Source organism: Notolepis coatsorum (assembly GCF_963971535.1).
Source record: "Notolepis coatsorum genome assembly, chromosome: 14".
In the NCBI taxonomy this organism is placed as follows: Eukaryota; Metazoa; Chordata; class Actinopteri; order Aulopiformes; family Paralepididae; genus Notolepis; species Notolepis coatsorum.
The window spans coordinates 113160389-113176948 of NC_140178.1; the positions used below are offsets into that span (position 1 = coordinate 113160389).

Sequence of the window (16560 nt, forward strand, 5' to 3'; positions counted from 1 at the left end):
GATCAACAATGGCAAAATAGACAGGGTCTGAATACGGCAGTGTGATTGGCTAGAAAGGGTCACATGACGCTTTCCAAGAGAGGTTTATAGTCCTATACTCCACTCCATGGAAGTTGGGCTCTGCTAATTGACAACACCTGGGGCCTGTCCGAATACTCATCCTTGAATCCTTCCTTCCTTCGTTTCAAGGAAGGACACACGCTTTTACACGTCCTACGTCCACCCACCCTCGTGCTGGAATATGGAGGATCACTGCTATTCAGCCAAGCAGAGGTACATTTTAGTACATAGTTATTCCGTGGTTTATGGTGGTTTTTATAACAGCTAAGGGGTGTTGTTACCCTAGCAATCAGAGTAATGCATTTTATTCATGAGGCACATTTTTAAAACCTGGTGTGCTGTAGTCTACATCATAAGCAGGGCTGAAAATTAACACCTGCCACTGGCCAAATGCAGGTAAAACTTCCATTTGGCGACTAGATTTCAGAAGGCTACCTGCCACTCTGGCAGGTAAATGTGTGTACCAGTCACACAGAAACTAATTGTTTGACTTTCAGTAGGCTATGTAATTGAACCCATATAATGCTCAAAAAAATTTAGCCTACTAAAACAGATATTTGTGACGAATACAATATTTGGCCGGTAAAAAATATACTTGGCCGGTGGATTTTTTTTCATCTACCAGTCCCCCTGGCGGGTGAGCCAAAGGTTAATTTTCACCCCTGATCATAAGATGTACAGTATTTGTATACCTAAATAGCTAGCCTGCTGTTTTTGCGTTCATTTGGACTTTTAGACTTGGTGGTGGGGTTTGTGAGGACTACCCAGCGAGAGCACAAGACAAGAATATAGAGGACTACCCACAGTTAAAGGTAATCCCTGTCGTGGATTATGATCATTCCTGATCTTTATGTGGGGGTCTTAAATTACCAGTAGGCTAATTGTATGTCTCCTGTAGGGTTGGCTGCCTGACAAGTTTCCGCTTCATGTGTGCGGGTATGAAGAAGAGGTGGCCCCATTAGGAGACCACACTGGTTTCGTGTCTACAGTACGTGTGGATGTCCGCACTGTGGAACAGGCCAAGGAGTGGGTGAGGTTGGTGAACGAGTCATCTGGGGTGACATGGAGAGTGGAGGTTACCCGACCAAAGGTGGGGCGCTCTGTCCTATTCAAGGTAAGAATTGTGTTGTCAAAACGTCTTACTGTCATTTGTTAGACTACCATTTCTGTCTTTCACCCATACTGCTAGCCCATACTGCTAACCCATACTGCATTCAATCAAAATGTTGCGCAGAAACGTTACAAGTGCCAACATAAGGTGAAGGGGAGGAGTCAAGGCAAGCAGAAATCCAAAAACACTGGCTGCCAAGCTACCATGGCTGTTACACTAAAAAATAGAGGAATGTACCGGTGAGTTTGCACTATACAATACTTATAATTCAATTGTTTTTATGGACATAACAGTTGGGGCCTAGTTTTTATTGTTAAGTTGATTTTGATTTGTTTTACAGGAGCAAAGACCCACACATCCCTCATTTCCCATTGCGCGTTCGCATTGTGAATAGGCACAATCACAATCTCCATGTTGGAGATGCCATCCGCTATAGAGATGTTGGACAAAAGGCCATAGACACATTGACGGGGTTATTTGCGATTGGCCACACGCCTCCTTCTGCTTTGGCTGTGCTAAAGCACGATATCAAAATCGAACAAGGAGACAACTACGTCTATGCTGCAGCCAACAGAGAGATCTGCCCAGACATGTCCTATGTGCAAAGGTAGACGTTCAATTATAAACTACAGTACTGCCAAAATATTCATAACCATGTAGATGTTCATTGAATTGGAATTGTATGCAGTTACAATTCCACCAACTAAATTAGTGTTCTATGCCAGATTATTCAAAAAGGTGTCCAAGGACCAACTTGGCACCCAGAGTGGCCCAAGTATGGTGGAAGCCCTCGGTCAACAGGTGGAAACCTACAACGAGAAGTGCCAGGACAGCTGTGCCGTAATGGGAACCTCTTCTCAGGGAGCCCCATTAATTGCGGTGTGCTCTCCCCTGATGAAAAAAGTGCACCACCAGGTATTTTGGCTATTTGTATCTGTATACTGTGATTTTGTCATGGTGTTCCATTCACAGTGGTGCTGAGGTGGCAACTAAGTAACACACTAAGTAACACTAACTATGCCTGCCTCTGTGTCTGTCTGTCTGTCTGTCTGTCCGTCTGTGTTTGTCGGTCTGTCAGCTGAAGCACAGTGGCGAACTCTGCTTTATAGATTCATCAGGGAACATGGATAGGAAGAACATGCAAGTTTTTTTGTTGCTGACACACAGCCCTGCCGGAGGTCTACCATTGGGGATCTTCTTCTGCCAGTCTGAGGATGAGGAGACTATTTTTGAAGGGTTACAGCTGCTGAAGAATTTGATTGGAGAGAGGGCCTTTGCTGGCAGGGGAGCAGCAGGGCCACAGGTATTCATCACGGATGACTGCAAGGCAGAGAGGGGAGCCTTAGGGAGGGCATTCCCACTAGCCACTCCTCTCCTGTGCTCCTTCCATCTGCTACAAGCAGTATGGCGATGGCTGTGGAGCAAGGAGAGTCTGGTGGAGTGCAGAGACAGACCAACTCTGTTCACTCTGGTTAAAGAGATGCTCTACTCCAAGGAGATAGCAGAGGTGGACAGGCTGTACTTGGAGGCGAGAGAGCACCCTGTTGCAGTCAGGTTAGTGCTTAGACAAGTTTGCTTATGTTTAGCTGTACACAGACATTCCCACAATCACACAGCAGTCTTGCAAATTCGGTGCAAGAAAGTCAGGAGGCTTGTGTTTGCATACTTCATGTGTGTCGACCTCTTCATGAGCCTGCTGTCATTACATCCATGTATGTGCATTTTCTGTGTTTATTTCCTTATTTGATCAATTGCAGGTATGAAAAGTACCTGCGGTACATTGAGCGCCTGTACAGTCGCAGGGAGTGTTGGGCACTCAGTTACCGGGGCAGCCGCGGTCTCCTCACCCGGGGAAATAACACCAACAATTTCGCTGAAGCAGCGATGCGGGTGGTCCTCAAGGACAAGATCCTCCAGAGGACGAAAGCCTTCAATCCAGGCCAAGTGTTTGACCTCCTGACCTCGAGGCTGGATGTCTACTATGAGGCCCGCATTGTGGATGTTGCCCTCGGACGCTGGGAGGCGTACCAGAAGAAGAGATTCCTTCCCCAGGATTGCAACCACACTGCATCTCAGATTCAGCAGGTACTATATCAAATGCATACTTTTAGAGATTACTGCAGTAACCAGAGCAGATTTAGCCATTGTATAATGTCCCTTGTATGACTTATGATTTGTATAGCTTGAGGACAACACGTATGAGGTGAAGGGGTCGGTGAAGGCCCAGGGGACATACATCGTGGACATGGAGATGGAGCTGTGCTCATGCCCGGTAGGACAAACTGGGGCCCCATGTAAACACCTGGCAGCAGTGGTCAAGTTTTACAGTGTGGATATGTCCAGCACTTTCCTCCCCACAAGTCCAGAGATGAGAGCAGAAATGCTCAAATTAACATCAGGAGGTAAAGCTAATGCCTTTCTTTTCACAATAAACCGTACACAAACACACACACACACACACCATAAGATGTGAAATACTGTAGTTGTTGATATGTGGATGTCTTTTGTGTCAACAGAAGCCACCCCCCCTGGACCAAGCAGTATGCCCATGGAAAATATGCACCAAGCCGGTTAGTTATGAACTGTCTGTCTCCGTCATTCTCTCTCTCACACACACACACACACCATAAGATGTGAAATACTGTAGTTGTTGATATGTGGATGTCTTTGTGTCAACAGAAGCCACCCCTGGACCAAGCAGTACGCCCATGGAACAACTGCAAGAAACCGGTTAGTTATGAACTGTCTGTTTGTGTCACTTTCACACACACACACACACACACACACACACACACACACACACACTAGTTTAACTATGTAGGATTCCCTACTCCAGCCACAGTCCTTGAAGTTGTTCAAACCCTGTGACTACCATACAGACAGACCATTCTAGTTCTCTTTGGTTCAGCAGAGAGCAATGTGCATAATGGTAATTATTACCTAAGTCCAAATACACATTCAAAATAAACCTATTCCCTTCTTATTGTCACACATTCAGATGATGACGACTCTGATCTCATGGAACAGCTGCAAGAAACCGGTTAGTTATGAACTGTCTGTTTGTGTCACTTTCTCACACACACACACACACACAGTGGCGTAGGGGAGGCCCCTGCACGCCCCGACTGTAGGCTATCCTCTTAGATTTCGTAACGCGGGAACAGGGCGCAGAGGGCGGGCCCCCCCCCTCCCTGCTATGTTGCTAGGCACCCCGTCCCCGTCATGTGTACGCTGTAGTACAACAGTGTATCATTATAATTATTTGCTCACCTGCGATAGGGCTAGCCGGCTGATAACTAATGTTCATTGGCAGGCTGGGCAGCGTTCAAAACAAAGCGGGAAGCGCTGGTAAAAATGAAGCGCAAATACCCAAGCGGTTCTCAGAAAAACAAGATGAGAGCGAAAGCCGAACAGGAGACGGCAAAGCTACCAAAAAGAACATCATTGGTCCAGCAGGCAGCAAAGGTAGACTGACTTGATTGATTGATTGAAAACTTTATTAACAGATTGCAGAATGGGTACAATACAGTACAGCTCAATACACACAATTGTTAAGGGGATGCAGACCAGAGAAAGACTTTCGTCTTGTTTACATCAGGGTCCCCCATTTTCAATTAATCAGGACATATATGACATACATGACATACAGATAGACAGTACTGCTACATCTATACATTTATGACATACCAGATTTGCAAATACAGTACTGTTTGTGATACAAAAAGAGTCCAGAAAAGGGAGTATATACATTTGACGTGAAATCTGTACATTGGAGGAGGTTGGGTTGGGTTGTGTGGGCGGGGTTGGGTAGGGAGGGGGGGGGGGGACACTGTACAACTGTGCAAGCAAAACTGTACATTGGGATATTGACAACCATACTAGGTAAGTTTCTGTACATTGGAGGGGGTTGGGTTAGGACATTTACAGGGGCCAGTTTCGAATTGCAGTCTCCCGTAGGTGTTCCTTGAGAGTGGTTTTGAAAGTGGGTAGTGATTCACATTCCTTTACAGCTTTGGGTAGGTCGTTCCACATTGATGTGGCATAATTGCGAAACGTGTTTAGTCCCTTGTTTGTGCCGAATCTGGGTTTAACATGATTTGTGGAGCTCCCTCTGGTGTTGTGATCGTGGTATTCACTGACCTTTGGGAAGTATTTTGACATGTACATGGGTACCTTGGTCATGTCGTGTATCTTGTAGACCAGGCCCATTGCAAGTTGCTGTACTCTGTCGTCTACTCTAAGCCATCCTAGGTTGTCAAAGTGGGCAGGGGTGAGGTGGGTTCTAGGAGTAAGGTCAAGCAGTAGTCTGACCAGTTTGTTTTGAGATGTTTGTAATTTTGTTTTTAGCGCCTTTGAGGTGCTTTGGGAGGTGCAAGCATAGTCGTAGTACCCTTGAATGAGTGCTCCTGCCAAAGTCTTCAGGGTATTCTTGTTTACCAGAGAGGAGATCCGGTACAAGAATCGAGTTTGTTGGTTGACTTTTTTTATTACATTGGATGCCATTTTGTCACAGGAGAGATTAGCCTCTAGGATGGAGCCCAGGTAGGTAATTTCATCTTTCCTTGTGACAATATTGTCACCCACTGTAACTGAGAAGCCGTCGGTCTTGCTGAGTTTGTTATTTGAACCGAAGAGAATGGATTCTGTTTTGCCCATGTGTAATGATAGTTTGTTATCAGCGAGCCATATGCAGATTTTGCCTAGTTCCGAGCTGAGGGATTTTTCAACCTGTAACTTGTTCTTGTCAGAGACCAGCAGGGCTGAGTCGTCCGCAAACAGGAACAAGTTGCAGTCACAAGCTGACGACATGTCATTTGCATAAATTAGGAACAGTAGCGGTCCTAGTATGCTTCCTTGTGGAACACCACAGCTCACTGTGAGGGGGGGGGATAGAGTAAACCAATTGCTTTTAGCTTGTCAATCAGAATGGAGTGATTGACAGTGTCGAAGGCCTTTTGTAGGTCCAGCATGCCGCAGTATTTGCCCGCGTCCACCTCTTGTTTGATGTGGTCGTTCAAATAGAGAAGGCATGTGTCAGTGGAGTGGGATGTTCTGAAGCCAGATTGGAATTCGTAGATTCGATTTTTTTCCGCTAGGTACTTTTCGACCTGTTCGTAGACAATTTTTTCCATGACTTTCGAGATGGAGGTGAGAATAGAAACAGGGCGGTAGTTGCCTGGGTCTAATTTGCTGCCCTTTTTGTGCAGAGGGGTCACCCTCGCAATTTTGAAGTCCTTGGGGACGTGTCCCTGTTTTATGGAGAGGTTTATTATGTGTGATGAGTTGACTGGGGTGATGGCGGCTGCTGAGGGGATGTTGTCATGGCCAGTGGCCTTGTTAGGTTGGAGGGCGCTCAGTTTTTTGAGTACCTCATCCGTTACCATTTCCAGCTTGAAGTCGTCCTTGCGGACCCATACGTTTTTGTAGTAAGCTACTATGTGTTCTACCCCATAAAGCCCTGAGTGGGAGGGTAGTTTGTTTACCAGTGTTGTGGCTATGTTTGTGAAGAAAATGTTTAAGTAATTGGCTACATCCAGCTTGTCTGTGATGACCGTGTTGTCCGTTTTTATGTTTATGTTTGATAATCTGGTTTTAAGTTTTTTACTGCAGCCTAGTTGATTATTGAGTAATTTCCAAAGTTTACGTAGTTTGTTTTTGTTTTCCTCAGTTTTGTCATTGATGAAATTCTTTTTTGCAGTTTTGATCATGGAGTTTACGTCGTTTCTTAGTCTGTTTCTTTCCAGTTTGAGTTCAGTCACGTGGGCTTGGAGTTCACTGCTCGTGCTTTTGGTAAGCTTTGACTGACTTTTACGAAACTCAGAGCATTTTTTGTCTCTGGTTTTCATAGCGGCCAGTATTTCGGAGTGCATCCACGGCTCAGCGTGATTTTTTACCCTGGTGGTTCTTAGGGGGGCCATGTCGTTTAGTATCGTTGAAAATTTGGTTTTGAAACCAAGCCATGTTTCTTCAACCAGTGTACCATTGAGTCCACTGACGACGCGGTCTCCCAGGTACTGCACAGCACCCTCTCTCACCTTGACCGCCAGAAGGGGGGCTATGTTGTTCATTGACTACAGCTCAGCGTTCAACACCATAGTCCCCACCAGACTGGTGGACAAGCTGATCGAGCTGGGTCTGAGCTCCGCTCTGAGCGCCTGGGTACTGGACTTTCTGAGTGAAAGACCCCAGGCGGTCAGGGTGGGGGGTCAGACCTCCAACACCATCACCCTGAGCATCGGGTCCCCCCAGGGCTGTGTTCTGAGCCCCCTGCTGTACTCACTATACACACATGACTGTGTGGCCAAGTTCAGCTCCAACTCCATAGTGAAGTTTGTGGACGACACAGTGGTGGTGGGGCTGATCTCGGACAACGACGAGAAGGCTTACCGGGAGGAGGTTGAGGTACTGGAACGCTGGTGCCAGGACAACAGCCTGCTCCTGAACATTGGTAAAACCAAGGAGCTGATCGTGGATTATAGGAGAGGACAGCAGGAGACACACACACCACTGAGGATAAACGGGGCTACCGTGGACAGGGTGAGCAGCTTTAAGTACCTGGGGGTCCACATCTCAGAGGATCTGACATGGTCAACACACATAGACACAGTTGTAAAAAAGGCGAAGCAGCGCCTCTACCACCTGAGACAGTTAAGGAAGTTCAGAGTATCTGGGAAGATACTCCAGTCCTTCTACTCCGGAGCTGTAGAGAGCATCTTGACTGGAAACATCACTGCCTGGTATGGAAACAGCACGGCACAGGACAAGAAGGCCCTACAGAGAGTGGTGCGCTCAGCCGAGCGTACCACAGGTATTGCACTACCTCCCCTGCAGGTTCTATACAACAAGAGGTGCAAATCCAGAGCCTGCAGAATAATGAAAGACCCTCACCACCCCAACAACAGCCTGTTCCAGCTGCTGAGGTCAGGCAGACGGCTGCGAACCCCAGCTACTAGGACAGAGAGGCTTCGGCTCAGCTTCTTCCCCCAGGCCATCAGAGCCTTGAACACTGAACACTGAGTGCCACAGAACACTGAACTCTCCACACACAAGCACACATGAGCACACACACGACACGCACGCTGTACACGCTCGCACACTAGCAGCCACTTTAACATGAGCAAGCACACACTCATGCTGCACACGCCCACACTTATGGCCACAAAGGAAAGGTCACTTTAAAAATAGTATAGCAACAGTAACAGTGTAGTGCACTACCAAAGGACCTAGCATGTCCTCCATGCTCTGTAAATAACTTATGTACAAATACCGAGATGCCCCACTATGTTACCTGTTTATTGCACAATGTTGTTTATTGAATTCATATGTTGTACTACTGTATTGCACATCATTGTTTCATTGTATACTTGTATGCCGTGACAAATAAAACTCTTGACTTGACTTGATCTGACCAGTCCAGACTCTCCAGTTCAAGGTTAAAGGCCTCGCTAGAGTAGGTTTTGAGGTCTCTAGATGTGACTGTTTTGTGGCAGCCAGCCTTTTGTTTTAGCTTTTTGCGGGTACAGAATATCATATAATGATCACTTAACCCGCATGCTATATATAACCCCTTTATTGGAGATCTTGGACTTGTCGGAGGTCATAATGAGGTCAATGGTAGTCATTACTAAAGCCATTACTAAAAAACCTAACTTGGATAGTAATGAAATGGCAAATTATCGTCCAATATCCAACCTACCATTCATTAGTAAAGTACTTGAAAAGATAGTTTCAGTTCAAATAAACTCCTTTTCTTGAAGAAAACAACATCTTAGAAGAATTTCAGTCAGGATTCAGAAAATATCATAGAACTGAACTTCAATTCTCATATTAGCAAAGTGACGAAAACATCGTTCTTCCATCTCAGAAATATAGCAAAAGTACGACCATTTATTAATCAGAACGATGCTGAGAAGCTAATTCATGCATTCATATCTAGCCGGTTAGACTACTGTAATGCACTTTTCACAGGTCTCCCTAAGAAAACCACAGAGAGGCTTCAGCTAATCCAAAACTCTGCAGCCCGACTGCTACCTAGAACCAAAAGGATAGAGCACATTAGTCCAGTCTTAGCTGCTTTACACTGGCTTCCTGTAACATTTAGAATTGACTTTAAGGTCCTTCTCCTTACATACAAAGCTCTAAATGGACAGGGACCTAGCTACATCGCCAACACTCTAATAAATTACACACCAGCAAGAACCCTGCCATCATCAGCTGCTGGACTACTAGAGGCTCCCAGAAGCAGTCAAAAGAGGATCGGTAATGCAGCCTTTATCAACTATGCCCCAAAACTATGGAACAAACTACCCCAAAACATCAGGGAAGCCAACTCGCTAGACATCTTTAAAAGACATCTTAAAACCTATCTCTTTGCTCAGGCATTTCACTGATGGATATCTGCTACCACCTAGTGGCAAGAGGAAACATCAGGGATATCCTGACACAACTTGTATTTACCTGCACTATTCTTACCCTGCCTACTCTTATACACTGCCTATCAAATTCATGTGTCGGTTATTGCACTTTTTACTTCTTACTGATGACTATTTTTAAACTGAATCATTTTAAACTATTTTTATTATTTGCTAGATCCAAATGTGAAACACTGTGATTAATTGTATTACTGAATAGAGAGCCTATTAGGATGCTAGATCCTAATGTGAAACACCATGATTTATGCTCGCTCATGCCTGTATTTTTTATGTCCGTTCTATTTTATAATTTTTAGACTTTTTAAACTGAATCATTTTAAACTATTTTTATTATTTGTGTTACTGAAAACTGTAAGCGGAGAGCCTATTGGGATGCTAGATCCTAATATGAAACACTGTGATTTGCCATACCTTGCTACCTGTCTATGTTTTTATGCCTGTATTTTTTACTGTTGTGAAGCACTTTGAACTGCAACCTCTGTATGAAAAGTGCTATACAAATAAAGTTATTATTATTATTATTATTAATGGTAGTCTTGAGTTGACTCACATACACGTGTGGGTTGGGTGATTAGCTGGCTGAGGCCGTGCAGATCACAAAACCTACTGAATGACTTGAAGACGGGTGCATCTTTTCGTTGCATATCCGTGTTCCAGTCTCCAATAAGAATTTTGTCTACATCCTCAACTCCAGCTAAACACCCGTCAAGTGTGTCATAAAAGCCACTATGATCTGGCGGTCTGTAGATTGAGCCAACCAGTAGGGATTTCGCCCTTTCGAATAGGATTTCCACCCATACAGTTTCAATTGATTCATGATTCAGGTCATTTCTGTTGATGAATTTGGTGTCTTTGTGTATGTACATACAGACGCCACCTCCATGTTTGTTCCTATCATTCCTGATTATTGAGTAGTTCTCAATCTCTATCTCTGGATCTTTTACAGACGTTACTGAAGATGCATCGGCAGTAAGCTCTTCACCCAGCCCGGCCACCACTAGCAACCCCCCGGTCAGCTCCGAGTCCAGGCAGACAGCAGACACACAGCCCAGCCAGGCCCCCAGCCACGCTACAGCCGTCCAGATAGGTTAGAATAATAGAACGTTTTATTCGCCATAACCAGTACGAGTAGGCTACAGGTTACATTGGAATTGGAATCTAATCTGTAATTTTTTTAGTACATGGTTTAAATTGTGCCCATAACGTGCCATAAGTTCTATAGATAAGAAATTACCATTATCTATATCACCTATTTTCTCTCACTGACTCCGGAAAGCAGAGTTTCGAGAGGCCAGTGTTAGTGTACTAACATCAGTTATTCTTGTTAGGACCCCTGTCCAAAACCCCAACTCTCTCTTACTTTAGTTATTTTCCCCCCTATGTAAAGCGACCTTGGGTCTTTTGAAAGGCGCTATATAAAATGAAGCTATTAATTATTATTATTATTATTATTATTATTATTATTATTATTATTATTATTATTATTATTATTATTATTATTAACGTTTCTAGTATTGAGAGCCGACACTAAATTTAAAGAGTGTTGGACTTTGCGCAGAAGAATGCCAGGAGACGTGCTCGTATAAAATAATAGGCCTACTACAATAGAAAGCAGCTCCTGACTGCATCCTCTACTATGTAGCCTATAGGATGTGTTTTTTTGTTTGTTTTGTAGACAATTTTTCTTTTATACAGAATTATGTTATGTGAACCGTTCCGTTGTGTGAACTCAAATTATGATATGGCTATAACGTTCTACAATACCTTCATGTTACAACAAATACAAAGCCACTTGTATTTGTCAATGAATGATTCCTGAAAAAATAAACATTTAAAAAAAAGCTTTAAGTGGCTGCGATGTCTATCCCATGTCACTTTATTATTGATTTAGGGTTGTGGGCGGGGCCCCATGGTCCGACCTGCGGGGAACCCCCGAAATATTGTGCAACGCCACTGCACACACACACTCACACAGTCACACACACACACACACACACACTAGTTTAACTATGTAGGATTCCCTACTCCAGCCACAAGTGTTAAATAGGATATAATAATATGAAGGATGTACATCCTTGAAGTTGTTCAAACCCTGTGACTACCATACAGACAGACCATTCTAGTTCTCCTTGGTTCAGCAGAGAGCAATGTGCATAATGGTAATTATTACCTATACTGCATGTACAATACCAGCATACACATTCAAAATATACCTATTCCCTTCTTATTGTCACACATTCAGATGATGACGACTCTGATCTCGCGGATCAGAGTCTCCTTGGTTCAGCAGAGAGCAATGTGCATAATGGTAATTATTACCTATACTATACTGCATATACAATACCAGCATACACATTCAAAATAAACCTATTCCCTTCTTATTGTCACATTCAGATGATGACGACTCTGATCTCACGGAGGTGATCTCAGATATGAGGCGACGCAGCCGGGACCCCCTCTTCACTGCTGGATTCAAGGCCATGTCAAAACAGTATCTGCTGCTGAAGAGAAACCCTTCTGCAATGTTGTCAGCCCTCCACACATACGGCAAGTCCGGGAGCCTGTCGATCATTGGCTGCCAGCCAACTGCAGTGGCGCGCAGGAAGTTGCCAGCCGGCTCAAGGAGGCGAGTTCCAGCTGGGCGACCTGGGAAGCAACACAACCTGAGCTTGTCGGTGGCTTTGAACACTAGTGGGGCAAAAAAACATTGAAGCTCATAGTTTTTCATTGTTCAAGAGTGGATATATGTTGCAGAACATGCCTGTTAATTACCTTTTAAATATCTGTTATGTGGTTACCTATTGCTAAACCTACCTACGTAGGCTGCTTAAGCATTAGACCACGAGGAGGAGTGGGTTAGACTCTTTAGATCACGCCTAGGGGTGGTTGTTAGAGGCCCGCCTAGGCGTGATCTAAAGAGTCTAACCCACGACTTTAAGTGGTCTTATGCTTTTCTACAGTGGCCCAAGCCACCCAACCCTATTGCTATAAAATAAACAGGGTAATTAAAGAAATGCGGTTGTGGGAGGGTTAGACTCAAGGGTGGACTGTTTAGAGTAGACTCTAGTTGCTCGACAGGTTTCAGCTAATCAGGATCAATACATTTGCATGCCATTGTAGAAATCTCTAGGCCTAGGCCTATATGAAGTTACCTGTTGCTAAAATGACATGTTAATTACCTCTTGGTACCAGTGGCGAATCTTCCTGGAAGCCAAGGGAAGCCATGCTTCCCAGAAAAATATGAACAGTAAAAAATAAAAATAATATTTTCTTTTTATATATAGTTTACAATAATAATAAAAAATCATTATTTTTCATCTCCGTTATTATTATTTTTTTTTTAATTTTCTCCCTCTTCTTCTCACTCTAACACTGTCAGACTCACTGAGGCAGGCTGGCAGTCACTCTGTGCTCACTGCAGCTTCAGTCACTGCAGCTCAGGCAGAATAGAGGGGAGGGGGGAGGTGTCTTTTTCAAGCGTCCACCATGTGATTCATGGTTATGGACTCCAGAACCAATTCTTAGTCAATAAGATTCGAGCTTAATAAAGGGGTTCCCACACCTTAACACAGGGCCGTTTGACAGCGAAGTAGTCTAGCGTCTTCAAATTTGCCGCTCTGGAGGCGGGCCAGTCCAGAACGTTTCCACCGATTGACCAATCAAAGCTAAACGTGACGACGTCATCGCCTCAGTGAAACTGCGTTGGGGAAAATATACACGCCTCGCGGCCACGTTCGAACAACAATACGAGGGAACCCCTCACCACATCACCACATCCTATGACCAGAAACAGGCCTCTACGGCACTACAGGCCTGGTCCAAGGATACAGGGGTAAATGATTTGTGGCGATCGCTCAATCCAACGGCGCGAGAGTACTCCTTTTTCTCAGCAAGACACAGGACATTTTCTAGAATAGATTATGTTTTTGCATCCCCTAGACCAGGGGTGGGCAATTATTTTTCCCAGGGGGCCGAATGAGCAACTGAAAATATGTTGGAGGGCCGGGCCAAAATTCCAAACTCAATTATGCATAATATACATTTTATTTCTATATAAAAAGCAGTAAATGGCATTGTATTGACCCCTGGTAAGAGTGTATGTTATTATTTGGCAATTAAAAGGTGAGGTTAGCTTTCAAAAATATCATTTATTCAAATAGAATTTATTTCCAAAATGATAAACAAAATGTGAAACATTAATAACAAAGGGCATTTTGAGTTTCATATACTATTGAAACAAGGATTTTCTTAGCTTTCTAAAGACATCACATCATCTTATAGCAAAAATAAACAAGACATGTCACTGAACTGTGTAAAGAAAAGTGTCCCAGTGTTGTAGCCTTTTTTACTTTACATGCCTATATTAAACATTTAATGTTTTCAGAACTGTGCAAAAAAAAGAAAAAAAAAATCAAGTGTCCCATTTCACTTGTTATATTTCCACATTTTAGTGTTCTTCAGTTATTTTTTTTTCATTCAGTGTGAGAAATCCAGTCTCTGTTGAGCTTTAACAAGTCCATCAAAGTCAGGTTGCATGTCTGAGGTGGAGATGCGAAGCACAGCTGCCAGATGTTCATCAGTGAGAGAGGATCTGTACCTGGACTTGGTAAACGTCATGACTGAGAATGTCTGTTCACATATTGGATCCAAAGAGAACCAACATCTTCATGTTTGGAAAGTTCTCCTTGAGAGCAGAGTAGAACTCTAGCAGTGATGCTGACTTATAGTGCTCTTTCAGTAGTGAATCAGACTGCAGGTCAATGAGTTCAAGCTGAACAACTATCAACACTGCAGGTAAAGGGAGAGGAAACCAGCTGCATTTCATCCTCAACCTTTTTGAAATCTTGAAAACGCCTTGAAAATTCATCATGCAGTTCTCCTCTCCTAACATGGATGAGTACCTGTGCCGGTGATCAGCTGATGGTTTGACTTCTTTCAGGGTTTTCATGTGTTTGAGATTGTTGCTGCCTAGTTGCCTTGAAATTAATTGTAACTTTGTCATGAAGGCTTTCACATGGCTATGCATTTCATGAGCGTAAGCGTATATTGTGCGTGTGAACGTTGACATGAAAAGAAAAAAGTTAAAAAATATATATAAAAAAAAATATATATATATTATTATCATGTAATCTTTCGCGGGCCGGTCAGGCCGTACAATGCCCAGGTCTGCTCTAGATGGTAGTTTGATTCTGTTTGATGGGGGTGTTGCTATGACACTCAAATCTTCGTTTATCTTTTTGCGTTTTTCTTTGTTTTCGTTTCTTTTCTCTATTTTTTCTTAGGAACTGACGGGCTGGGAGGGATCTCTTGCCGGTCAGGGGTGGCAGGTTGGTGGTGACACAGCGGGACTGGTAGGGATGTCTAATATGATGGGCTGGAAACATGGGGTGGACTAGAGCTGGTTCATGATTTTGTTTTCCGCTCATTGAGGGTCCAGATGTAGCATCTGGGAGGTTGTGTCACGGTTTGGTGTGGTAAGTGTTGGGGAAGCAGGGTTCTCTGTACATGGGTAAGCTCTGTAGGTTTTGGTCGCCATTGGCCAAATAGTTTTCATGTAGGGTGCGGACATGTGTGATTGATAATTGGCTTATGGGGGACTCTGCACCGGCTTGTTGAGGGCTGGCGGAGTGTGTGGAAGATGTGTGTTTAAGGGGACTGGTTTGTTACCATGCATATAGGATCTGTTGGTGAATAGGACTCGTCAGAGCTGGCTGTCCGGACCGAGGGAACTGTCTGGAAAGAATGTATTTAAGCATTACATCACGCGCAGGAGTGGTTTGTGAACAATAAACCATGCCTAGGGGTGGTTGTTAGGCCCGAGGCGCAGCCGAGGGTCGTTAGACCCCCCTAGGCATGGTTTATTGTTCACAAATCACGACTGCAAGTGGTGTAAAGTTTTTATACAACTGCCACATTCATCCAACCTTATTTAAGCATTACATCACACGCAGGAGTGGTTTGTGACCAATAAACCATGCCTAGGGGTGGTTGTTAGGCCCGAGGCGCAGCCGAGGGTCGTTAGACCCCCCTAGGCATGGTTTATTGGTTACAAATCACGACTGCACGTGGTGTAAAGCTTTTATACAACTGCCAGATTCATCCAACCTTATTTCTATACAATAAACACACATTAATCGAAGATTTATTGAAAAAACCATCCGCCAGAAAAAGTAGTTCCCACAACTCCATGTGGAAGCAGCTTGAAGTGCATCCAACCAAACTAACACATCCAACTGTGTATTATTGGAATGATTGAGAGAAGTTGCCTCATGTGGAAGCAGCTTGAAGTGCATCCAACCAACTAACACATCCAACTGTGTATTATTGGAATGATTGATTGAAAATTTTATTACCAGATGCAGAATATAAAGTAGGTAAAACAAATTAAAACGTTTTCTTTGCCCTATAGGAAAAAAACGTTTTCTTCGCCCTATTTTTTTATTTATTTCTTTTAGCCTAAACTTAACCAGTTGGAAACCAGGGGTACAGTAATAAAATTAGCAATCAACCAATCAATCAATTCAATAGACCATGCTCACTTAAAACAGCGCTGCTTCTCTCTCAGTCTGACTCCCCCGCTGTTGCAGACAGGAGTGTGTGTGTGTGTGTGTGCGTGTGTGTGTGTGTGTGTGTGTGTCACAGTGTGTGTGTGCGTGTGTGTGTATGTGTGTGTGTGTGTGTGTGTGTGTGTGTGTATGTGTGTGTGTGTGTTTGTGGGTACGCCAGCGTCCAATAGTATCTCCCAGCGTCGGACAGTGTGAGAGAGAACGCTGCAGTCAGTAGAAAGTAGGAAGGAAGAAATTTAAATCAATCAATTAATCTATCAATCAATCCGCGATTTTTCTTTTGTTCTAGATTGAGTCAAGACCCATCAATTACATCATCCAACATTGTTTAAAGGACTAACACATTCCCCTTGACAGAATCGCTTCATATTTAGTCGTTATGGTGCTTTCA

The 16560-nt window shown here is 43.9% G+C and overlaps 1 protein-coding gene across 1 annotated transcript in view; it reads left to right on the forward strand.

The window, feature by feature from the left end:
* Positions 1-12449, forward strand: part of LOC311240721 (uncharacterized protein) — a 61697-nt gene extending 49248 nt beyond the window's left edge. The window contains exons 6-19 of the mRNA XM_084329295.1: positions 190-273; positions 797-872; positions 959-1174; positions 1295-1410; positions 1512-1778; positions 1897-2086; positions 2250-2725; positions 2929-3256; positions 3354-3573; positions 3688-3741; positions 3851-3901; positions 4170-4211; positions 10550-10690; positions 11998-12449. Coding sequence (XP_084185421.1) covers positions 190-273; positions 797-872; positions 959-1174; positions 1295-1410; positions 1512-1778; positions 1897-2086; positions 2250-2725; positions 2929-3256; positions 3354-3573; positions 3688-3741; positions 3851-3901; positions 4170-4211; positions 10550-10690; positions 11998-12314 — 2578 coding nt within the window. The 3' untranslated portion in view covers positions 12315-12449. The remainder of the gene's footprint in view (positions 1-189; positions 274-796; positions 873-958; positions 1175-1294; positions 1411-1511; positions 1779-1896; positions 2087-2249; positions 2726-2928; positions 3257-3353; positions 3574-3687; positions 3742-3850; positions 3902-4169; positions 4212-10549; positions 10691-11997) is intronic.
* Positions 12450-16560: the final 4111 nt, after the last annotated feature.